The following is a 26041-nucleotide window of genomic DNA, read 5'->3' as shown; positions in this document are numbered from 1 at the left end:
CGCTGCCCCGTGTCCTGGTGGGGAAGACTCGCAGGCAGAATGAGGAAGCCCTCATTAATCTTCGTGCTCTTGTTTAGAATTTCTTGTGCCGCCTGCTGCGGCTCCTGTTGGAGCAGGGGCTGGCCTCTCGCAGTGAATTGAAATGGCTAAGATTAATATTAATCCCTTTAATACTGCAGCTCATGATATAGTCATTAGGTGACTTGGAACTAATCCTGCCCACCTAACTAGTGTGATTTATTAAATACACATGGAGGATTTAGTGTGAATACAGCTTGGTGGAATAGGCATCAAATAAATACCGCTGTGTATCTGTGTTAATGCTGGCAGATTGGGACACAATTGGAGGACAGGCTAGGAAGAAACAGGAGTGGAAGGGATCCTTATCACAGGGTTCAGTGGACTTTACCTTTGTGGATTAGTGGTAATGATTTTCTAGCTGGACACAGCATGTGTCAAGAGGTAAACTTATTCAAACGCGTCTTTAAAAGACCTGCTGTCAAAAATGAAGAGATTGGGAGGAGCGTGGATACACTTACACATTGTATTTAGCGGCAAAAACGGCTCAGGTTCTGCACTGTGCTGTGAGGAGGTAGCAGATCCTTCCAGTAGCTGTTCTGATCCTCCCAATGCAACGTGCCAATTAACATCCCCTCAGCAAACATTCAAGCTACAGAGTATGCAGACAGTTAATTAGCACTAAGCTGATGAGCATTAACCTGCTCTTTAAAATTATCTAAGGCTCCAATTCCAACACTTTGGAAAAATATCTGGGTTTTTCTTGTGAGCATAGTGTATGCCTCTGTGGAATTGTTTTTGATGGGTTATTTACTGGTTTAGATTAAAAAGGGTTGGTTAAAGAAACTAAGCAGGAAAAGCCAAGCTACGGTCTTGGCAAGGAGTGTCTGCCTATATAGCTCTGAAGAAGTGACGTTCTGACCTCAGCCTTGGTGACATGGCTGTTTTGTTGTAGTTGGGAAGGACCCCAAACTTAGAGTTTAGAAAATGATCCAAGTCCTGTCTAATCAATGTCTTTTGGAGCTGACAGGCTGAAAGATGTTGTGCAATACTGCATTGCAGGAAGCTGTAGCATGAGTTGAAGAGGCAGTGCAAAAGCTGGCAAGGAAAGATTACGATTTTTGTGCAAGTATTTCAAGGTCTTTATTCCTATCCCTTTTTGCATTTTTTTTTAATCTAAAATAAAATTTAAAGCTTCTCTTGAAATGGAAAGCTGCTCAAAAGAAGCAGTATCTCATTGGTCATGTGTGACAGGAAGAGTGAAAATACAGGCCCAACAAGACAGAGCCAATTGCATTTAACAGGGTGGAAAATAAAGCGATAGTGGCCGAATTAACCCAGGATGTGGTACAGACATACAGGTTGGTTAAGCCCGAGCTGCAGGCTGCCGAGGGGCTGGTGAGAGGCACGGCGCTAGCTGAGTTGTGTCTGACAGGGATTCAGAACTGCTCAATAGATTTGATATTTCACTTAAACAGAAGTAAAAGCTTATATTTAAAGACTACTTAGACCGAATAGGGATTATCCTTGTGGAGAGTGGGCTTGGAGTTGCTCTATTGGCTTCCTTAGTATCAATAAGAATGCTTATTGCACTAAGTTGCAATGCTTTGAGTTGAAATACTTGCCTTGGCACGGATTTCGGAGATGACTGGTAAGTGACAGACGTTTAAAACATTTTAAAGACTTGTCTCTCTGTACAATGGGGGAAAAATATGTATTATTGCTTACTTGCTAAGTGTTGAGTCACTTAATTGCTTTTTGGTGATGTTAAGCAAAGTTCTCCCCAGATTTGTTTTATTGCCTATTGCTTCCTTTGTCATCCCAGCTTTCTTGAAATATGTTTTTTTTTCTAGCCAGGTGTTCTGCTTCTGCAACTACTATATTTTAGTGCCATGTTTTCCAGTTCCCGTATCTGACCTTTCTTTTCAACTTCAAAGATTTCTGATTTTGTGCTGAATCTTCTTTGAGATCCAAGCCAATTTTGACTGCATTAAAATCTGTCTTGGGAGTGTGTTAGCCTTTTAGAAGGGGATGAGTGAGGCTTCATGGTATTTTCTTACCTCTTGCCATTTGTAATCAAGAGTATGAAGTTCTCTGGCACCTCTTGTGCGGCGTGTTTAGTTTTGAACCATGTAATAGAAAGCCAGAACTGCATAATTATGATGGCAGCAAATCATTTTCAGTGAGATAAGTTAAAATGTCTAGCCTGTTTTGAAGAGGGGATGGGACTCTGCTTGTCTGTTCAGTTGTCTTTATCAGTCAATGTGGGAATACAGCTGTGACTTCTCATAAGAGATGCAGGGTCATGCACTAGTTCTTCAGAGACCATATAACATTTCTGATAGAATAAATCTGGTTGTAGTAAGGAAATTTAAAATATGCTAAATATGCAGCTTGCTGAAATGTCTGTTTTGGTCTTTATTGTCCCATATCGTCATGGTTCTGAGCTAAGATTGTCAAATACAAAATTACAAGATTGTCAAATTGATTGCTATTGAGTTAATGACTTATCAAATAATTTTTTGTTGTTTTGTTTTATCTGGCTTTTGGATTTTATCAATTAACGGTAGCAGACGCCCATCGTTTCTATTTTTTTTGTTTGTTTTTCCTCTGACTTTGTACTGTTTTCAGCTCCTCATCCAAGCCCCCTTCACAGTGCTGCTACGGCTTTTCATCAACGAACAGAGCAGTACAGATTTGTTTGGATGATAGTGAAATTCCAGTTTGCACAGGAGGATCTTAATATCCTCTGAAATCTGTTGTATTATGGATTGCCAAGTTGATTGTTACTCTGAAGATACACAAGGAAGCAAGGAAATTGATAGGATTTATCCTGAGAAATTAAAATTTTAACATGAAACAGAGCAAGATAACGTGACTGCGGCATCTAAAAAGCTTAACAGTGAGGAAGTAGGATTTTTTTTTTCCCTAGCTCATGTGGTGGGTGTTCATATGCTAAGTCATAAATTATTTCTGGAGTAGTTGCTCAATTCAGAGCACTGCTCTGGCTCTCCAGTAGAATAGCTCTCACTTCCCTGTAGTCTTTGCATCACTATGGGTTAAACGCGTAACATTTTCCTCCATTTTTCTTTTGTAAACTAGCAGAAGAGATTGTTGCCTGCCACTTCTGACGCACTACCTCTCTTTTTATTCTGAGAATAAGAACTACTTTCTAATTGCAATGCGCTTAACCAATACAAACTTGCATGAGAATCACCCACATCGTGAAAATGACTCTGTTTTTCACTATTGACTCCAGGCGACCAGTCTCCAGGTGACTATTGACTCCAGATGACCAATCTGCTTTGCATGGTCCTTTGGCTGTGAGGGATCTGTTTGCAGTCTCCTGCTACCTGAAGGAGGGTTATAGAGAAGACAGAGGAGGAACTCCTCCTTGGAGGAACACATCAAAAGTACAAGAAGTGACAATCTTGTTGTTTCAACAAGAAAATTTCCACTTGGGGATAGGGCAGAATTTGTCCTTGGACAGAATTAAATACTGGGACATGGGAAAAGAGAGGGACTGGAATCTCCCCACTTAAAGGGTTTCAAAGTTTGACTGGACAAGGCCTGAGTGATCGAATACAGCTCTAGAGCAAGAGGATGGACTAGGCGACCTCCAGAGATCTCTTCCAGCCTGAATCTTTCTGTGATTCTGGGTTAGCCGATCTAGGCCATCATTACTCTTTCAGCATGTATGTATGTATTTTATATCTATATACACATATATGTGTGTGGATAGATGACCACAAACACATAGATACATTTTTTTTATATATCCATTTATATATATCTATAGCCATATATATATATATATATAACCATATATGTATGTATGTAATATAAAATCTTGGATATTTCCTTTTTTCCCCTCTGTGTAATTTCTCTTTTAATTTACTTGCATGGAACAGATGTGTCTTAAATTTCAGGTTAGGTGGCTTCTGTGTTAGCATATCTAATCTTAAACAGTGGAGTCAAGTCTTCCAGACCATACGCTTGACTTTCCAGTATGTTGCAAAAAAATGTGAGAGCAGGAAAGGGAAGGTCTGTTTCCTTCCATTTATTCTCTTTTTTCCCCTTTGCTTTGGCACATCGTTTCTGCTTGAAAAGTGCAGTGAATCTGAAGGATTCTGCTGTTCCCTGGAGCGTGTCATTGTCCATTTGAAGGAACCTAGCAGGTGAAACTAATATATAAGGAGCATTTCTTTTTCTGTGACTCTGAAATGCACACAGTTGTGGATGTTTGTACTCAACTGAACCAGTGTGAAATTTAGTCACAGCCGCAGCATGTGTTCCAATTTTCCAGGGCAACTTTCTCCCAGCTGTGGATTAACCCTTTCTCCACTCTGCCTTCTGTCTCTCCAAAATTCTGGGAAATTTCAGTGAGCAATTTCTGTGGACAAAGAAGCCTTTAAAGGTGGAAGAAGACTTGGATCTCAGTGAGCATTTAGGGGAACGGTATATAATCTTTTAAATGAGGTGCGATGTGTGCAGGAAGTTTCTAGCTCCTTTAATACAGGTGCATTTTTGCAGTGATAGTATACGATCCTGATAACTCTCCACTTCTGTAGTAAATCTAAACTCGAATTGAACTCTTTTACAGCAATCTGTCAGTGCAACTTAACTATTGTGGGTGCTTCTGAGGCTTAAATTTCATTCTTGAGCGGAAATGTTATAAATGCTCTGTGTTGACCAGAGCCAGAGGGTATCCTTTTTTTTTTCTTTTGCCTTGTATTACAGCATGTTGTGTGAAGAGTTTCCCAGTTTGTGGAATTTTATTTTCCACGTTGTTTGTTCTTTATGTAGAAAGGAAGCTTCCCAGCAGTGTGCTGGTATAACATGAACAAGCTGTCTGTTTCCTGAGTTTCCTCCTAGGAGGGAATGTATTTTATATTTGCAGATCCCAAATCCTGAAATTTCTGGGGAAAACACCTTTGTCTATAATGTCTTGGCACCAATGTGATTCCAAAGCAAACAGCAGTGAGGAGTTGCATTCTACCCTCTTCTTTGAAAGAATGCTGATGCTAAAGTGAAAAATGCTGCATATTCAGCAGTGTCCAGAGGGTGAATACTGTGTTTGCTACTAGGGAGGACATGGTACTTAAACGTACTGTCTTCAGCTGCGTTTTTCCTGTGGCCACATGAAGTTAAGATACAGCTTCCTTTGTGCACTGCTGCTCTTTTCACTCATTTCTCTATCTGGATTCTGTGTGTGCTGTGATTCAGTCCTTCACAGAGCAAGAAAACGACATTTTCAGACTGCCTGCTGCTGGATCACAGCAGTTTCAGTTGGACACTTAAAAGCAGAAGCAGGTGCTGGAAACCCTATTCTCCCTTTGCTCTGATTCACTGAGTGCCAGCCTTCAGCTGAGGAATGGGGAGGGGAAGAGGGCTTTTTTTTTTCCCCTAAAATCTTAGCCTTATTAATATTTGCAGTCCTTCACCAGTAGAATAAAAGCTTCATAAATTAACTCTGAACTTTGAGGAGCTCAGGGTGGTGCAGTGGGACTGGTGGAAATTCTGTCTGGAGATGTGGCTCAGGACCAAGGTGCTGTTTCTTTGTGGATCTTAATATCTATAGCCTCTGCTCTAGATTGGACCAGTGTGTTCCATTTCTATTCCAGTTTTCAGGAAATCCCCAAATTTGGTAAACTAACCATGTGCTTCTCAGCCTGAGTCTGCATTTTCTCTTTAAAAGGCTGATTTAGAAAAATTATGAATGTTTTGTAGGGATAGTTCCGGAAAGAGCTTCTCGTTTGTTACTGATTTTTACTGTCACTGTGTGTTACTGTGACTGTACTGTTACTGAATTGTTACTGATATTAACCAACAGAGGGCCTGAGAAAGGAAACTTCATGCAATTCGTTCACTAAACATTAGAAAAGCTGTATTTGTCATGCAAAACAGCACAAAGCTTTTCTGATTTTTGTTCAATCTGAAACCAAAATTAGGATCCTTCAGGTAGGAGGAGACCCCTTGAGGTCATCTGCTCCTATCCTCTCCTCAGAGCAGGGCTGGCCTGGAAGTGAGATCATGATGTTTAGTTTAGAGCCAGCTGGAATCTGAATGCGGCCAAGGATGGAGATCTCGGAACCTCTCTGAGCACTGTTCTGGTGTTTGCCACCCTTCTTTCAGAAATGTCATTCCTAAAACCTAATTGCAATTTCCCCAGTTGCAACTTGTGTCTATTTTGTCTTGTATTTATCTGAAGAGAATCATTCTGCCATGTTTGGACTAGATCAGAGGCTTTCTCAAGGACTGATGTTGCCTGAATGTAAGGCCTTGTAAGCTGTGGGTTTTCTTGACCTGTAATGTGTGACAACAGTGACAGTTGTTGTGTAACAGTGAGCACTGGATCCTGAACGTGTTTATCAGTTTAATTTTGGTGTTTAGTTCAAGATCTTGATCCAGAAATGGCAGCAGTTTTGGCATGCAGCTTCTCTGGTTTATCACTGAGAGGTGAAAGTGGAACTAGGAGAAGAAATCTCCCAGCCAGCTGAGGGTTGTTTGAGGAATGATTTTTTGTAATTCTGAATTTTAAGAGTACGGAGGTTTGAGTATTTTCAGAGACTTTTTGTTTGACAATGCTTATTCATTAGCCTTATAGAGTATATAAGTAGTATATAGAAATGCTACTTAGCTTTTTGGACACCTACTCAAGATGCTGTACATCACAACCTTTTGTAGAAATTTGAAATACTTGTATTTCAAATAATTTGGACCAAGACTTGCAAGTGTTTTCAAAAAAATAACTCCCTCATGCATTATTTCTTTTCATTTTACTGAAGAGTAGTGAAAGAGTTAAAGGAAAACAGCACTTGGATTTTTGTTTCCTCTTTTAACTACTCTTAGCAGGAATAACTTTTGCTTCTGCTCATCACTGATCTTCTTGTCTGTTGCTCTTTTTCTGAAAATCTTTTTTTTTTTTTTAATTCAGTGTGATAAAACATCCGTTATTTGTAAGTTGATTGAGCATAAAGTATTTCATTATAAAATGGTCATCCATCACTGGACGCGAGGGGCTGCAAAAAACATTAACTGTGCACTTTTGGCTGGAATGCAGCTTTGCCAGAATAATGCAGCTTCTGTGTAAAGTATGCAGCATAAAAAAATGGACTGTTCAGGAAAACAGGTGCTTGCCTTGCTCTCCCAGAGCTTTGGGATTTCATCCCAAGTTTTTGGAAGAGTCTGCGAAATCCTTCTGTTACCTACAGTCACTTTCTGTTTTTAAGCAATGGCCTCCAAGCCACACAGACTATTGCTCTGCAGCGAGCCGTTCGTTCCAGCAAGGCCGTGGGGATTTACTAGCTCTTTAACTGCTGCTGCCTAATAAATGATGTACATTTTCCCTCATTCATTATCTCCCCAATAAGTTAGCAAATGCTTTTTAACAGCAACATCACAAAAGTGGACGACCAAACATTGCAAAGTTGTTTCTAGATGTGATTCTAGTATGTCCTGTTTATTTCTTTGACGCTTGACAAACTGAACTCTGAGCTACTGCTGCTGTATGTGATAAATCAGTAAGATCATTTTGATCTTAACCTGGCTAATTTAAATGTGAACTTGAAAAGCAACATCCTTTGCTGTGAATCTTACTTGAGATTGGGGAGAAAAGTGGGATGGTAGGACCGGAGGCTTTTATTGGATTGCTGCAGTGAATTATTTTTAAAGGTTATTCTCAGGTAAGGTAATAGTATAGCACCTGCAAAGGCCGAGTATTTCTCATTTCTGTATGAGAAATTGAAGTAGAGACAAAGTCACTTGGCCAAGAGCATGAAGGGGGAACAGTAGCAGGGACAGAGAACTGAACTAGCTTCCGTATCTTTGATCAAGACCCTTGCTACCATCTGATGCCCCGTTTATTTATGCATGTGCTTAAATCCTGTCAGAGCAAATTCTATCAGGTCTAGGTTTAAAAATCTAAAAGAAATTCTTCCGACTTTGCCTTTTAAACAAGTATTAGGAACAAACGCAGCTGAAGTTTAATGATTATATCCCAAAGGTCGTGGTAGCTGAAAAGTTAGAGGTGAGAGGTTAAAGCAGAATTGTGTCTGCTGATCTGTTAAATGTGTGTTTTATATTTCACTTGGAGAGCCTGTCTGCTTCATGCCCTAAGGGAAGGAGAGAGGGATTGAAGAAGCCTACGTAAGTGTGTGAACTGAGGGATGGCTTGAACAAACAGGTCCTATTTATCTGTGTGAATTAAAGTTTTGCTCTGTGCTGTTGATTTTAGATTGCTCTTGCTAGACAACGGGCAGTCAGTGATGATCTTCATAAAGCGAGGACAGGGTCATTTGGAGTGCTTCAGGTTTCTTCTGTCATGGCATATGCTGCATCACAAACTTCAGAAAAGGATGTTAATGGATTTATTTGTCGTTTTCTTAGAGACTGAAACCAATATCCTCTTTCCAGGCTATAGTGGCAGTGTCCTGTATGCCAAAGCATTGCTTATATTCCCTTTGCAAGCCTGCTGCCCAGGTTGCTGGTTATTTGTTATCCATTGAATGAATATATTAAACATATCCAGTACCATATTGCTATACAGTAGGGGATAAGACCATCAGTTCATTTAATCAGCTTGCATGGTACCTGAATCTTTACCCAGTGTTTGGAATGATCTCAGAAGAGATACATGTTGTCAGTACACACATGATCTCTCCTTGCCCTGAAAAGATTTTGGCCAAACTTGGAAGAGTTAAGGGTTGAGCAGAAGAATCTTGTCCCAGGTTGCAGCTGATCAGGGGCAAAGGTGTTGCAGGGGAAACTTCAACTTAGTCTAGGGCTCCAGAGTACCATGTTGCCTCATGGAAATAGTTGCATCCATGGGTATTTGCTCTCTGAAATAGTAGCATAAAGAGAATGCTTTGGAGTGATGCTATAACCATAGTAATCTATGGGTCTTGTTAATGCAGGCCAAAAAAATCTTCTTGCTAAACACCTTGACTTTTGCAGCCTGGGGACAACAGTTGGACTAGCTATGGCCAGGTCTGTTTGCCTGCCTTTTACTTTTGTTCGCTCTACCATTTACACTCTTTAGCAGGAGTAAAGTTGTGGGGTAGTTTGAAACTGATACTCCAAAGAAAGTTTTGCACCCGGTTTCATGAGGTTCCATTTAGAATCTGTGGTGAGTTAGTGTACTGGAACTTGAAATGTAGGTAATTATATTTTCCCATTAGGACCAGGAACGTTTGCTTTCTATTAATAATACTTTTTTTTCTGTTTTGCCGATGTTTTTAGATTCTTTGGCAACACAAGAAATGTCTTGACTTTGGAGAGATATGCTATTCTTTCATTTTTTTCTTATTTTTTCTTCCCCTTGGCATTCATGGGGCTTTCCTTGAGGAAGGAGGAAACAGAATGGATAACATCCTGGCAGCTAATTGATGATAAAACTGTAATTCTTTCCCCGCCCCCCCCCCCCTTTTTTTTTCCTTTTTCCCCATTGCCTCTTAGAAATAGAAAAGCTTTACTTTTGACAACATGGTGAATTTGCAATAAGAGAACTCTTCATACTGTGGTTGACACACAAAGCTGTGGAGTATTACAGCGCTTTAAAACACCAGAAAAGAAGTTTTAATTTCTCCTGGGCTTTGAAATTGCCTACTTAGTTTGGGCCCGGTACCCTGCAAGACGTGTATAAAATACCGTAGTGGAGCAAGCAGAGTGACTGAATAGAGTTCTATGGAGTGTCACAAGTAATTGCTCTTTCTTTGACATGTGCCAATTTCTTTCAGAGAGGAAGAGTGCTTAAACTTGACAGACATCAAACTTGTGCTGTTAGCGAGATGGACGGATCAGCCCGTCTCCTGCACTTGCAGTGTGCAACGCAATTCCCCGCAGGTTTCATTTAGCCTGGTTGGCCTTGTTAGAGTGGCCATGCTTCCTTCCTCATATTAGGAGGGAACCTGGGGAAACCTGGCCCTAATTCGCAACAGCAGGAAGATCAATAACTCTCAGTGTTTGGTCAAGGGCAGATGAATTTGTCATGCGGTGGCTGCTTTTTGCTTTGATTTAGCTTGATTTAGTAATTTCATTTGCGGTCATACATTGCTGCCTCAGAGGGCTGCCCATGAGTACTGAACCCTGGAGCTGCTGCAGGTTCATCACAGGGACTGACTGCTGTCCTGTGTGTATTTTTGGTAAGAAATCTTCTGAAACCATGTCTGCTGGCTCTGAACAGAGATAAAAGGTAAAACATACCTGCATTTCACTAGTGCACTTTAATTAGACTTTGTGGATGTTTTCATCACAGATCTTATAAAATCAGTTAATAAAACAGTGCTCCCACCCCAGGCCGGCCATAGGAGCTGCTGACCTAGTAAAGAATACTGACTGTCTGCAGAAGAATGGTTAGGAAGCCTTTTAGAGAATATCTGTATAAGCAGCTACCAGAAGGCTACTCTGGACTACCTTCACTAACTTTGAGCCTTGGAGCAATTGTACAGATGGCTGTTTCCTACACCAGAAGAAAGGGTTTCTTAAAAGCATCAACCTTTATCAGTGTGAATAACTGATTTTTATTCAGCAATGGATTTAAGACTTGGTATTTTCATTCTTTAAAAAGAGATAAGCTGCCAGGAAGTCTTAATAAAACTAGCTTTAAACTTGGGGCTTTCTGATATATTCCACTGAAATATTTGAGCTAGGTGCAAGCCTATAAATATGCTTGCTTCCATTTTGATGATGTGCAAGGACACAAGTTATTTTATATTTTACTTATATTGTCCACAGTGGATGAGAAGCACTGGCTCAGAGCGTCTTTGCCCAGTTGTGGAGGAGTTGTGTTTCCTGTGCATCCGTGCTTGTGCTGTGTGGCAGGGGAATGCTCCTGGTCACACTTTCTGTCAGGCCTTCAGAATTCACATGGTGATTGGTGAGGTTGGAGGATGTTAGTTATCTCCAGTGCTGAACACTTCGTGGAATAAGGAAGACCCACTACAAGGGACCCTACAATTCAGAGCTCGTGTGGCTTTTCCAAAGACATGAAACTAGTTTTGTGTTCCCAAACCTATTAGGGGTTCAGCTCAACTGGATTGCCTTGAAGGAAAGGAGATAAGGGCATCAGCTTCCCCACAGCAGAGATCAAAATTTAAGTGATTAGGATTTTGCATGTGTGAATTTACAAAGCATGAGTCCCAGTGCAATCTTTTCCTGAAATGTGCTGGTGTAATTATGTGTTATTCTAGTGCTCATCCTCTTGTATGAGATCAGATGAGTTTCTAGAAAACAAGTATGGGTAATAAGCATTTAAAATAGACTACAAGGTAGATGGGTATTGCCATTAATACTGTCTCTGAACACCGTTGGGGAGATAGAAGATAGATGAGTAGACAATACAGAAATGATAGGCTTTTCGTACTTGGTGTAGAATAATAGATTTCTTGCCTTTTCATCCAAATAGCCAAGATTCTTGTGGAGGTATCGGGTCACAGGGCAAGAGGTAACATCATAGGGTCCATAGCAAGTCTCTTCCCAGTGACCTCCAATGTCTCTCTGTCAACTTACCACTCCATTCATTTTCGGAGCGCCGGAGCCTTCTGAGTATCATCTCTGACTAATTACGTGTCAGCTACAGCTCAGGAAAGGTTTCATAAAATACTATTCCAATCACAGTCTCCTCAGAAATGAGAGCAGAGTTGAAAAAAATTCTTCTAACTTTAACCTTTGAAATAATAAATTCTTGGAGCAACATTTTTTTTCTGCAGTCAACAGCATGTATGACTAGAATGCCTTCACAGCTTATATGAGAATCCAAGAAAAAATAAATTGTGTTGGGCTAAGAATGCACCCCAGATCCCTTTTTTTTTTTTTTTTTTTTCTTTTGTGCTTTAAATCCATCTGGAGAGAAATCCTGAAAGCCTTGTGTTTTGTGTAGCCCCAGACTTCCTGTTGATAGCATTTCTTTTTCTTGTGACTGAAGTGAATATCTTCTGCTTTTTGTAATATCACTGAAGCATATGTCCCTTTGGAATAGAATACTATGCCTGGGTGAAAAGCAACTGGAATAAAAGTGGAGACACGGATGGAGTTTTCAGTGTAATTTTGGCTGAAGATACTAGAGCAAGTACCTGCTTATGAGAAATGTCCAGGGATTTTTATTGTGTGGGCAGAACAGCTGAAGCTGAAGCATGGCAGCAGATGAAACCCCTTAACTAATGGCCATCACGGGTGAGACTGTGAGTGATACTGCTTTGCTAGTAGGTGTAAATAATTCCTGTAGGAGACGAGGTTTCAGTTGAGCTAATGCTGCCCTGACCAGAGCATATCAAGGCCATCAAATGCTCAGTGTGTATTCTGTCATCCTTCCCCAGAATAAAATCTCAATTCTGAGGGGCTCTTGAGATCTTGACACTGCGGAACAATCATTTGTTAAAGTCATGTCTAATGAAAGGGAGATAAACACATGAAGCTGCAGTGTGACAAATGAAAGCATTTGTACCATTGTAATGAAATTAGGCAAACAGAACAGGCTTGACAGCTCTGGGTTTCCCCTGTCAAACTGCATTTGTAATTCTAGCCTTGCATTCATGTGTGGCTGTGAATGGCACTGTTTTCCCCTTGGTATGGTGGGTCTGGGCCCCTGAATGGCTGCTTTAATTCACAGGGAATTAGCTTTGGAGAGTATATTTTACTGGAATACAAAAAAGGATTGCAGTTAATTCTCAGTTCTCCTTTATTGGCATGACTATCCTTAATTGTAGATTTATGTTTTCTATCATATGTAAGTCTTTTGATTTGTTAACATTTATTACAATGTAAACCTTTTGGTTTGATAACATTTATTACAATAAAGTATTGATTTCAGGGACTTAAAAAACTCACTTCCATGGATCACCATGGTGAGTTCGTATGCTGTGTATCATCAGTCTTTTAAAATAATTGGTATTTTTAAAGTAAAGATAACTATACTGTCTGGAAGCTGCAATGTAAGCACCCAGCTCCTCTGCTTCTCTTGTGCTGCCTGCACATGGTAGATGTGGAATCAAGTCCTTACCATCTACTAAGAGCTTAGGCTAGAGGAGAGAAGATGATATTCTGGGGAACCTGTAGGAAACATGAGGTAACTGTGCTCTTTTTCTATATCCGCTTCCTATGTTTTGAGTGTAGTAAGCTTGCCTTTGGTGTTTTCAGGTAATTGGGATTGTAAGTTTCTATAATCACGTTAGCTGCTGCATCAGATTCTCTAAGTAGCAGTGCATTCTGGTTTCAGATGAGAAATTCTCTAGAAATTTGCTACATCCTAATTTAAACATCATGTTGAAATGGCTGGACTAGACACTGCAAGGAAAATGGGATCAAAATTTTAGGAAGACTCTTTGTTTGCGAGAGGGTGCTGGTGGTAATGGATGCATTTCAGTTGAGAACTAGCAGACTCTGCCAGGTCTATGTGGAGGGGAGCAATGTCTAGGAATCATCTAGCTTTTTTATTAAAGAACAAAAACAAAACAAAACAAAAAATCTTTGGGTAACAATGGCAGTTGGCCACTATTGAATTGGAGTTTGATGTCGGACCAAACTTTCTAGCTACTCGGGGACGTGTCTTTCACTGCAGTGCAGACTGGCCCATGCTCTAGTCAACTGAAGGTCCTATAACGAACAGGCATGTGCTGTGGCACTTACCTAGTGTACTACAAGAGAAGCAAATACAAGCTGTGCCCATTTTTAGAGCAGGACAAGTTACTGTAGTTCCTTTTGCTATGTTTGTCATTGTCAAAATTAACCAACAAGTAATTGTGGGGATAACTCAAAAGTTTTCTCCTTCCCTTTGGTCTCATAGTTTAGTCTAGATGAAATTAAGCCACTGTTGTTCCAGCACTTGTACTAGAAGTACAGTTTTGTCCTTCTTTCTTGTATCTTTTCTTCCCTCCTTACCTTGCTGGAGAGGAACTGCGGGAAGTTCCCACCCTTTTGTGAAAAGAGCCATGTGCTGTGTGGTGGGTGAGCTAGGAGTGTGGCTCATGTAGCACCGTGTAGGCCAGAAGGGCATGTTTGTAGAAGGTATTCTTGATGGTGAACCAGGAAGTGCTTGTGGGTGCATCAGTTTTTTTTGTGGCAGAAACTTGTAGAGCTCCTAGGCAGGAGTCCTGCAGACCAGGGTTTCTAGTCTTTTACCAGTGTTGGGATTTGGGGTTTGCCTTTTTTTTTTTTTTTTTTTCTCTTTTCCCTAACCTTAACAAGAAAAGGGAATGGCTGTTCATAAGTTCAGTGAATAAGCTGAGAAGGCAGTAGCACATGCTTGAAACTTTGCTCTTTTCCGAGCTGGTTTGCATTAGAGAGGTGCGTGGGATAAAATTTAAACAGCCTTTCTGAAGGCTGCGCGTCAAAGGCCAACAGCTGCTGCAGAAGAGGAGTCCAGGTCATGTGGTTTGGGTTGCAGTTGCCTGTCCTGGGGACAAATGATGTTGAAATAACTTGTCATAAACAATCTTTTCTCGTTCATTTAGTCTGATTCGGAACGCATAGTCGGTCCTGATAAGAGTCATTCAGGAGTGAAGAGTTTAACTGCTGGGGAAAGCAGCTTATGTGAGCGTTTTAGATCAGGAATGTGCCAACAGCGTATGGGCAGCGAGGAGCCTCTTGCGGGGGCACCTGCTGCGGTGCCTGAGGAGCGAGGGGACCCGGGCTCTGATGCAGGTGGCTGCCAGGGCTGCCGGAGCGGCCGGGTGGGATTGTAGAAATGTAAATCGGGTGCTTAAACATAAATTAGTTGTTTAAGTGTCCTTGTAGGTATGTCTGTCTAAAGGTAAATTATCCATAGGATGCGTGAAGGTAGGTATTGTGGTCTCAGGATTTCCATACTGATACTAAACTTGCTCACCTGAAAAGCTAGCTTGCTGATATGGTGCTGATTTAGAATAGTTTTCTCTACTTTTCAGTCCCCGTGCACTGGTTTGAGCTGTGCAGTGTTGGTGCTGGTCTCATTTCCTCAAACTTCATTGACGGATGGCTCTTTGTGTAAATCAAATTATTTTTTAATATAATTTTCCCAAGCTCAGAGCGGTTTAAAAAGGAAAGCTGCTTGTACAAATCCTTACTGAAGCTCTGATCTCCTTTTTGACACTCACTCAGTTTTTCCTCTTTATAATGCATTAGGCTGAGGTCATGCTTTGTGGTCTTTTTGTAATGTAGCTGCAAGTAGTTACCTAAACAGAGAAACTTCGCATGTTTTCCAGTTAAAACAATGAGAAATGTCTCTTGTTGGGAAATACAGTTGGAGAAACATCACTATCAGCATTTCTCAGGTCTCCCATTGGTTATGGTTTCCTCACTTGCAGTGCCTGAATGCCTGAACTGAGCATAGCAAAAATCAAAGGGATGAAAAAGCATAGCTTAATTTTTGAGTGCAAATTTGGCTTTCCAAATGTTCTTTATTTACCTAATATACATCCTTTATTTTGGGAAAGGAACTATCACAGTTCTAATTGATTTTACTGTCCTTTCTGAGGCAAAACAATTTTGTGAGTTTTGCCTACGTTGGAAATTTGAACTGGACTACATGGGAATCTAATCCATAAGTAATTCTCTCTTCAGGACTTACAACTACCTTGTCTTTAGTGTGGTTTTTAAAAAGCAGAGGGAAAACTGCCGTTTTGAAGAGAAGGTCTAGTTGTCCAAAAACTGAATTAGTGGCGAGAGGATTGTGGTGTGCCATGTATCCTATGCTAGCAAATATGGCTTCATCATCTCATTCCACCTGTGCAGTTATGTGCATATTTAGCAGGGCTACTGTGGGCTGAGTTGTTGTGTATTCAGGATGATGTCTGGCATGTCTTCCTTTTGCCTTGCTGCAAATGTATTATGCTTTCCAGCTTAACAGAACTATTATGGAGGTGCTTGTGGCTTAGGGAAAGAAATATCAGTGTCTTATATAAGTCCTCTCGACTGGTAGGGTGCACGTGTTTGTTATTCTTGGTTTGGCTTTCTTGTAGGCTTGTAAGTTTTCTCGAGTTAATCCTGTTTTGGCTCAACAGTAATGCAGTAGAGCAGCAGGATAGATCCTGGTGATGTAGTGCGTGTTCTCTTAGGGTTTACTGTGCACAGTGTTTGTAAAACAGAAATCACAGAACCCAACAGGAACAGCTGAATGACCAACTCTGGGTTTGACAAGAGGCCACTTAGCTCTGTTGAGCTGCTGCTGTGTGGAGTGCCTGGTGCTGGGACACGTGCTGGGGCAGCAATATGTCAGCTAAAGTCCAGTTTTGTTGCTGCTCAAAGTGCAGCTCATCCAACTAGGACTCTTGCGGATGGGATGAAGGCGGCTGCAGGAATTGACAGAATTATGATGAATTGGTTAGGTGGTGACTGCTGTATAGACAGCTTTGGGGCAAGTTTGAGTGTTGATCCGTAATCGTCTTGTATTTAATATTGTCCGAATGGTTATGACCAGAGATAGGTGCTCCATAAAGGACACTTAAATAAAGGTTGATGAAAGCAAGTCCTCTGCATTTCCATGAGCTATTGAGAGGTGACACAATTGTAATGTAACACCAGAATATTATCTGACAAGTCGGGGGAGTTGTCCTTAAGCCAAAAAGATTGAATCATCACGTTCCTTTTAACCTCTCACAAGTTAGCTGTGTTGGCCTGATTTGAACTAGAAGCTGGAAGCTAAGAGACTCTGTGTGCTGTAATGATTTGCACATTTACGTCTTCTGTAAATATAGCTTTGTTGTAGTTGACAACAAAATGATTGCACTTCGCTATTGTCTGTGTGATCTTTAGCATTAAAAAAAAAAATTATTTGCGTCTTACTCATAAGTTGTCACAGGTATATTAACATGCTTTCCGATAGGCTTTTTACTTTGATATGTATAGCCTTTCAATAGGAACTATGATCAAATGACATTTTGCTTATTTTACAGTTAGGACTTTTGGGATAGTTTTATTGTTTTAATTTATTTAGTTGAATTTTATGAGTTTTTTTTTAAAAAAAAAAAAGGAAAACAACAACAACAAACAGCAGCTTGTGTAAGGATTCAGGAATCACAGGACTTTTCTCTCCCACCCCAAAGAAGTTCATATTACGGACAAGTGAAATATCAGGTTGTCACAAATTTAAATGTCAGTGTTTCTGTGACAGTATTAGCCAACAGGCTTTTTGACTTTTATTAGGAATAAAATGTACATTTTATGAAGTTGGGAAAAGTATCTCTATTTAAATGTAAAGGAGAGGTCTGTATGCTGAGACTGTGATCTTCCAAGTTACTTTTCATATGCTTTTCTGTGCCTGTCTGCTTGTTGCGTTGTCATTGCATACACGTACTTCTCAGTGCTTTTTCTCTGCGATCCTCTTTAGGTTTTCTTCTTAATTCCTTGTGTTTTCGTCTTACTTGTCACTCCCAAGTTCTGGCTGTTCTTTTCTGTGTTTCATTCCTGAAGTTTCTTAGGCAGGGATGGTCTTCAGGTTTAGAAAGTTTGTTGCTTTTCTGTTTTTTTTATTTTCCAACTTGAGAGCTCTGCCATCTTTTATAGGGAGCTTTAGAAATGCTTGCTGTCAAAGCAGCCAACCAAAAATAGTGCCCTTTTTTATTTCGTTGGTTTATTTGCTTGCGTACTAACACACACAAACAGATGCATGCACACATGCAGCCCTGACCTTCCCACCAACTTCCTGAAACAAAGCTTTTGCAAAGCCTCTTTTGCCAGAGGTTAAGCTTGCTCCAAGTTCTTAAAGGGATAATGAAATGAAACCTGATAAATGGAAGTCTAATACAATGAGTCTAATAATGCTCTTTTTTTTTTTTTTTTTTTCCCCCCAGAGCTCTCTGAAATTGAACCCAATATCTTTCTTCGGCCTTTCCTGGAAGTAATCCGTTCTGAAGACACTACAGGCCCCATCACTGGATTGGCCCTCACCTCTGTGAATAAGTTTCTGTCGTATGCATTAATAGGTATGTTATGTGACTTCTTGGGACTTACCCAAATGCTGGACAAATGTGTCTCCTTGAGCAGTGTCCCTTTGGTCAGCATGTAGGCTTGCAGTGTAAATGAGGAATCTGGGGAAATAAGAAGTGAAAATAATATTGGGGAAATAGGCATCCACACTTTCTTAGCATCATTTCTGTTCTTTTTTCATGGCACTACCACAGCAGTGGTGGGAAATGGAGCCAGACTGTTAGTCTTTCCTGACTGCTGTGTGTGCTTAAGACCTATTGCTGAATTGTGGAGCATAGCTGGGTCAGACCTGCGTTATTCCAGGATGTTCAGAAGTCACCACCTGTAATGAAGAGGTGGAGAGATCGGAAATATGAGGAAGCCCTTTAGTCTCATGCTGCAGTTGAAATCTGCTCCTAAGCAGCAGCTTCTCAAGGCAGCTCCTTGAAATAAAACTAAGCAGAGTATGTTGTGACTTAGATTTCCTGTGTTTTTCACTGCAACTTCACAAGAAATAAAGCCCTTGAATAGAACAAATAGGAGTAAATGTGGGTTTCATCCTTACTTAGAGGAAATTTTCATCACTTGGAAAGTTTTTCTGGAAGACAGCTTTTGTGCAAAGGTTTTGTAATGTACCTGCACTGAACTAGGCCATCGCATGACTTAGTTGCTTATATGCAGAATGCGTGCACACATATTGGACTTTTGAAAGCTTGATAGTAGCAGCCTCTGGCAAATGGCCTTAGTTCTCTCTTTGGGCTCAGATAAAACCACTAGGTGTAAAGGGGATGTGTTAGGGAAACATGAACATGATAACACTTTGCTATCTTCGGGATACAGGTTAATTGTGAAATATACTCAAGTTTCAGTGTATCAGCTGAACTGTTTCAGTTTCTCTGTGCATATTATTTGTCTCAATATGAGATAAAACACATTCACTTTTCTTTCTATCACTTTTACATGTGTGTATTTTCCTTCATGTTGGGGAAAGTCTAACAGTGTACGTGTGGTGGGTATCATGGCTCAACTGATGTGCAGTAGCTTGTTGTCTGCCTTTGCATTGTGACAACCTGTTGTTAGGGGTACCTCATCTAAAATGATGAGATATTAATATCACTTTATAGCAAAATAAAAAAGATCTGTATAAATAAGCCTTTAACATATGTCTCTGAAGGAATAAGCAATAATGCAAAATATATCTGTTACAAATTGGAATGAGAACACAGAATCTTTTGGTCTTTTATGGTCTTAATGGGATCAGACTGTGAGACTGATGTCACATCTCCAGTCTCTGTGTAGGCAACTGGCTACAAATACTTAATTTGAGACAGAGAAACGGCGGGGTGGAAAAAAGTGGTTGCAAATTTGTAGACTTTTTTTTAGCAACCTGTTAGTTAAAATATTAATTGTATCACCCTAGGAAGAGCCCATTTCTGTAACTCTGCGTGGATGTGTGTCTTCATGCTCCAGTAGAAAAGATTTTGTTGAGGAGCAGAATCTGTAATCCAAGACCTCAGTTCTTGCTTTAGGTGACATTCACAGGGACCTTGTCTTTTCTGCTGCTCTAGATACCAGTGAGGCAGGGATTAACGGTGCTAACTGAACATCTGGCTAGGGTTGTGTTGTTAAATTAAAGTTTCCTGCTCTTATATTTCTCCCTGTAATGTGAGACTATCTGTTCAAAGATAGGAAAAGCTTTAACTGTCCTTATCATGTAGGGCTTTTCAAACCGTACAGGACAAGGAAGGACTCCAGCATAATCACAATGAAGAAAATATAATGTGACTGATGTTTGTGGTGCCTTTTGGTGCTGCATAACTGGAAGTAGAAACCAGAACTCTTCTCAAAAGCATCAGTAGTTGTGCCTGATTTGTGTTAAGGCAACTTCTACAGTGTGCTGGGTCTAAAACAAGTGGACAGGAAAGGGCCAACCTTGTTTGATAGTTATCTTTGTTTAAAACTGCCTTTTTCATATTTTCAGAGCATTCCATGGCTAATCTTAATACTCTTACATTGTTTTCTTAGTCTCTCACATGTCAACAGTTAGTTGTCTGTCTGCTTTCCTGGTCAGTATTGTTGAGGAGTATGTGTTTTTAAACAACTGAGAAAAGCGAAATTCTTAAATAACCTTTATACTTTTGATCTTTAATTGTCTGAATTGCAAAGACCTGTTCTATGTTGCCTGTATCCACAGTTGACTAATGGTATAGTGTGCAGTCAGCAGCTCAGTTGGATAAAATGGTTTAATATCCCTTATACATGCAGTTTGATAGGCATAGCTAGCATTACAGAGGTTGTCTTCTGCTCTGAAATAAACACTGTTGTTTCAAGAGCCCTATTTGAAAAATGCAAGAAAACTTTGTGTTACTTCTACATTCGTTGATTTTTATCCACTGGATTAGTAATTTCCTTATTCATCAGTTATGCACCACAGCTAGATGTCAGTCTTTATCATGGGCTCAGACCTGAGGTGCAGGAAGACTAGTGGTTGAATTTGAAAATGATTTGTTGTATTTCCAGCTGAAGAAAATATGTTATTTTACTGTGATTATTGTCACTGTGTGTCCGTAGCAGTTTTCAGGGTCTCTGTTTCTGAAATTAACTTTCTCTTCACACCTGGAAGCTGCATGTCTATAGGTGGGTAGCTGTTGCTCAGCTTTCAGCAACGCAACTGGCCATTTGGAGAGTTAAAAGCACATTCTCCCCTCTGCCTTCTCGGTCACCTTGGTGATTTATTTCAGCTCCTTTAAAGGTCTTATTGAGCAGGCTCTGGCTTTCCTGGATTTCTCTGAAGGTTAAGAGCCTGGATTTTCCCCTTTCTGCTTTTTGCTTTGCCTGTCTGTTTTGGGAGTGTGCCCTATACAAAATGTGTGAGTCTAGATGGAGATTTCCAAATCTTTGCATCACAGGTTGCAGTCTTCAAGTCTGAATTCTATATCACAAAAACTTACTTTTATTAGTAATTCTGGGCAGGCATTGTCACATCTTTCCATACTGTTTTCTCACCACAGAACAAAGCAGCGTGTTGATCCTGACTCTATCTTGTTTCTGCAAAGTAGAAATATCTATGGTTCATAATTGAACTCAAGAGACTTTATAAATTGAGCTGAATTTTGTGGAGCTGTTCCAGGGACCCGGGACTGAAGTAGCCAGGCGTGATGTGTGTTGGGAGAGGTGTGTTTATTAGCATTGAAAGTAGAGGATAGAACAGTGAAGCAGCAGTCACAGATAGGTTAAAGAAGCATTCACACAACTTGTATTTCCTTTTCGCATGGTCTACTTACAAATGCAGTCTTCAAATGCAGCAAGTATGGGGTTTTTGTTTGTTTTTGCTTCCCCTTGATGCCCTTCGAGTTTCTTTCTGCTCTAGCAATGAGGCTGGTTAACAGTGATGTTGGTTAACAGTGATGTTAATGGAGCTGCTGGCATTGTAACCACACTGGCCTGTCTGATTTAATTACAGCAGTTTGGGATAATCCCAGATCACCACTGACTATTAAAACTAAATGCTCAATTGTGAATCAGGATGCATAGAGTCCCAATCTGTGTCTTAATTTTATTGCCTCTAGTTTCGAAGCGCAGTAGTTTCTGGTGGAATATAAATTCCTATACGGGCACTTAGAGGTACAAAAAGAAGTGCCTTTATCGGCTAGGCCTCTCAGCTGCTGCTGCCCAGTGTCACTGTTTGGTGTCCTGTTGAATAGCGCCCCTGAAGCTGTCTTTGAATGGATCTCTTGGCTCAGTGAGGCTTGACCAGCAGCTCAGGAGGAGAATTCAGTGTGAACTATGCAAGATTTGTGTGTGAGAGGATTCAAAAGCAGGCAAGGTCTGCCCAAGTAGGGCAGATCTTCTGTCACGCACATGAGAGAAGGGAAAGGAGAGCTGCTACCTGTGCAAGCTGATGGTATTTTCACGTGCACTGATTCCATTTCACTTTTTCTCAATTATGAAAAGTTTCTTACCCTGCAGGTTTTCAAAATCCACCTTGTATGGTGGATGCTGCTCTTACTGGATATAGACCACAGTAAGGACAGTTTTCTTTAATGCCTCAGGCTTAGCCCTTAGGTGCGACCACAACTGGAGTAAAGGGGGAGTCTGCAAAAGCTTCTCTGCAAAGTGTAGGAAGCCTGGCTTGCTTTCTCTGCTAGCTTCATTCAGCTTGCTGGAGCTCAGGAGGCCCCATCACCAACTAATGAGGTATTAGCTGGTGTTTAGGTTGTCTCTTTTCTTTCCTAATGACTGTTTAGGTAGGAAGGTAACGAGATTCTTGCCCAATGCAGTGTTGTTTAAGTGAGAATGAAATCAAAGCCGGAGGCAGCCTTTCTCAAGCCAATGTAATGTAGCACAAGATACGGTTACTAGCAACAATCTTGTCCCAAACACTCTCTCAAATGCACCATTGTTTGTAGCTACAAAAGGCTGAAATGGAGAGAGGAGCCTTGATGAATGATTGAAGCGGGAGGCCTGCAAAGCTGATATCTAAACCAGGATAGTGTCTGTCTGCTGTTTTCTCTGGGGAAAACTACCAGTCCATTCCTTAACCAGATCTTATTCCTTGGGAGGGATGTAGAATGAGAGGCAATTTCCTTCTCAATTTGGTGGAAACTGACAGTTTGTCCTTGTGGGAGTAAATTTAGGGCTCTGTATGCTTAAAATCAGTTTTCTTTCCACCACAGGGAAAATTTCAATGTATTTAACAGCTGGCTGTGCTGTGTTATAAGGGAGAAGACATAATCTTACAAACTAACATTTAAAATTTTAGCGCCAGTAATAAACTGAATTGCAATTCTTTCTCTTGCTGTGATTTAAGTCTCATTTTTCTGAAAGTGTAAGGAGATTTTTGATAAAGTCATAATGAAAGCTCCCCATTCTAAAAAGTTTTTGTTGGTGAGAGTTCAATTTCTCTCTCATACAGCCTGCTTAGTATGAATTGCACAAATTAACGTGGCAGAAGGAAGCAAAGTATCTCCGTGTGGATGTCTCCCCATAGAGGTGACAAGCTGTAGGTGGCTTTTCCTCATCATGTATTTTTATTCTGTTACTCAGATCCCAGCCATGAGGGCACAGCTGAGGGAATGGAGAATATGGCAGATGCTGTCACTCATGCCCGGTTCGTGGGCACAGATCATGCAAGCGATGAGGTCGTCCTGATGAAAATCCTACAGGTAAGTGGAGAGAAATGGTAATTACCATAATGGCTGCTGCCCATCGTGGGCCGTATCCTGTTACATGGAGCTGAGGAGGAGGGAACAGTGTTTTGACTCTGCAGGAGCTTAGTGACAGACCTTATTTTTAAACAGATGGCTCATATACCTGTGGTAAAAGCTTTTCCAAATGAAAATAATTAAAAGCTTAAATGAAATGATTTTAAATCAAGGGCTTGATATGCAGTAACCTTGGTAATCATGCCTTATGCGTGGTCTTTGCTGGAGAGGGGGAAGGTAAGCATATGGAGCTCTCAAAGTTTTTTTTTTTTGAGAGAAATTCTTTGTAGAGACAAACCTATGAGATACACAGTTATGGTCTATTTACTTTTGGGCAGAGGGCTAGTTACTGAATTAAATGTTCAGTGGCATGCAGCACATATCAGTCTTTGAGAAGTAGGCTGAGACATCATTCTTAACTTTACTCTTTCTGTTCTTGAGCACAACATTAAGATTGAAATGACTTTGAGGAAACTTTTGCTTTCTGCTCAAGGTGGTAATTCCAGGGAGGCCTTCTGAGGGAGACAGCCTTCTCTTGGACGTACACGTAGATGGCATTGGTACAACGTGATGTACGTGTGCTGTTTTTTACAGGTTTTGAGAACGTTGCTGCTTACTCCAGTGGGAGCCCACCTCACCAATGAATCCGTGTGTGAGATAATGCAGTCCTGTTTCCGCATATGCTTTGAGATGAGACTCAGCGGTAGGTTTGCTCGTGTTTCTGCAGTGGTTACTCCTAGAAAATGGTCTGGTCTCTTCAGCATTAGTTGACTGCTTCCACTATAGAAAATGCAGCTGTGGAAACCTGCTGAGCTTTGTATTATTGTGTGTCTCTGCAACTTCATGTAAAACTTGTTAGGTGCTCAGAGCTCATTGTCCAACTTTGGACTCCTTTTTTTCCTCAGCTTTGTGGCGCCACCTTGTGATTATATGTCCATTTGCAGTAATGCAGCCTTGGAGCTGGTTTTAATAAATTTGCCGTAATCTCTGTAAACAAGGCTCGGAGGGGAGTCTGCTTGAAGAAGCCTCTTGATAATATCACACTGAGTAATGACACCTGTGTTATTTGTTTTTGTCTTCGCAGAGTTATTGAGAAAATCTGCAGAGCACACTCTGGTCGACATGGTGCAGCTGCTCTTCACAAGGTAAACCTGCTTGTGTTTGCCTCAGCATTGCTGAGATGGCCCTCTAAGGACAGAAGGATTCCACGCTTCCACTTAAGGGCCTCAGAAAAATCATCTGAAATGGCCATTATTTAGAGGTGGAAGGGGATGAAGGATTTGGTCCTTTTCTCTTGGGCTGACCCTCTCAGACTGTGGGGAGAATGAGGTAGGCAAAGTTGCGTGGTTTACGGTGTCCTTCGAGGAGAGATGGACAGCCAAGTAATGAAGAGCTTTAAGATCGAGAACTGGTTCTTTAAGGGCAGTTAATGCAAACTTCTCTTCAGAAAAATAGTTCTCTAAAAATTTAGTTCTCTTAAGAGAAAGAAAAGAGATAGTGTTGAATAGTCACATGCTGAATTCAATCTGAGAGCTCTGCCCTCACATATCAAAGAGAATTCTAAACTCCTGAAATCATATGTTGTGTTGATAAGTGTTCTACCCTTTTCAGCACCTTTCAGGTAATTAAGGTGGTCCCTCTGTTTTAAACTCAGAAGTTACTTCAAAACTGTTCTCCAAGCAGGTTTTCTGAGTGTTTTAAGAAGGGTGTGTGCAGCTATAGAAACAAGTGTGTTAGGAAAAGATTGTAATAAACCTGATCACTTCTGAAACACAGCTCAGGTAATCATTTTCCTCTACTGCCACACTTGGCTCCAGTGAGTTCTCAGGACTTGTTTCCTTTGTGCATCCTGTTAGGCAGAGCTGTAGGATGTAGGGCAGAGTCAGAAGCAAGTATTATCAAAGAGGAGAGGCTGTCACTTTCTTTTTCTCCAGACACACATGTGATTTTGACATAATACTTATTCATTAGTTACTGTGCATCATCTCTGTTGTTCTTGTCAGTATGGCTGAGAGAGGCTCTCCTTTTCAGGGAAGGTGGCAGAATAGTTGAAATTAGCAGTGCTTGCAGACATTGGGATATAGAAGCAAGGCAAAGGCAGCAGCTGTGGACATGATGTGGCTCTCTGTTTATTTTTTGAGTATTGTCATCTTGCTTTTCAGAAAGAGGAACAGTCAAAGCTGTACTGCAGGCTTGCATCCCTTCAACAAGTGAAGATAGAGATGTAGTAAAGGAGCAGAGGGAAGTGCAGGGTATGTGGAGTTGTAGAGGTGTAAATGTTTGTTCTGGAGATCATTCGGTAGTGCAGGTGAGAGCTGTGTGCCTCCTTTACTTCTAGGAGAGGGGCTGCTTAACTCTGAGCATTCAACTTAAGCTCAGATCCAGTTTGCATTGTAATTCTGTTCGTATGGTTCAGAATGGAGGATAACCACTAGCATTTCTAAGTAAGTTGATGAGAAGAGCTGCCAAGACTAGGTATGCTAAAACTGTAACAGTCCTGGTATGAATGATACTCTGTCTCAGCAGCTGTTTATAGCATTAATGGAACCTATTTTGAACTTATCTTATTAGTCTACTGTTGAGAACATTTACTGAAGGAAGAGTAACTGCACTTACATGACTCTTAGCACTGAAGATCAATATTGTTGAATTGCCATTATCAGTAATGATAAATGGTTTAAAAATAGCCTCCCATCTAGACTTGTTTTTTTCTTCTTGTTAACTCAAGGAAGCTTTTGAATTTTAGCTTGTTTTTTGTCTTTCAGGTTGCCTCAGTTTAAAGAAGAGCCCAAAAGCTACATGGGAACTAATATGAAGAAGGTAAGGCTCATTACCTTATTGGCAGTTTGGCTCTTGTCTCAAGCTTGCATTCACCTCTCTCCAGTTTTTCACACTTGTTTTTCTTCATTCCTGCAAGTCCTTAGTTCACAGAAGGAGCATGT

At 40.7% G+C, this 26041-nt stretch overlaps 1 protein-coding gene across 1 annotated transcript in view; it reads left to right on the top strand.

Annotated features, from left to right (window-relative positions):
• The window catches only part of GBF1 (golgi brefeldin A resistant guanine nucleotide exchange factor 1), an 88291-nt gene that overhangs the window by 31807 nt on the left and 30443 nt on the right, over nt 1–26041 (top strand). Inside the window, exons 3-7 of the mRNA XM_088528820.1 lie at nt 17781–17912; nt 22942–23060; nt 23694–23802; nt 24184–24244; nt 25865–25919. Coding sequence (XP_088384946.1) covers nt 17781–17912; nt 22942–23060; nt 23694–23802; nt 24184–24244; nt 25865–25919 — 476 coding nt within the window. The remainder of the gene's footprint in view (nt 1–17780; nt 17913–22941; nt 23061–23693; nt 23803–24183; nt 24245–25864; nt 25920–26041) is intronic.

The sequence above is a fragment of the Tinamus guttatus genome, unplaced genomic scaffold (assembly GCF_059628265.1).
Source record: "Tinamus guttatus ecotype Peru unplaced genomic scaffold, ASM5962826v1 Tinamus_guttatus_pri_ptg000314l, whole genome shotgun sequence".
In the NCBI taxonomy this organism is placed as follows: Eukaryota; Metazoa; Chordata; class Aves; order Tinamiformes; family Tinamidae; genus Tinamus; species Tinamus guttatus.
The sequence above is the reverse complement of the archived record's forward strand: the minus strand, read 5'-3'. Positions and strand labels throughout refer to the sequence as shown.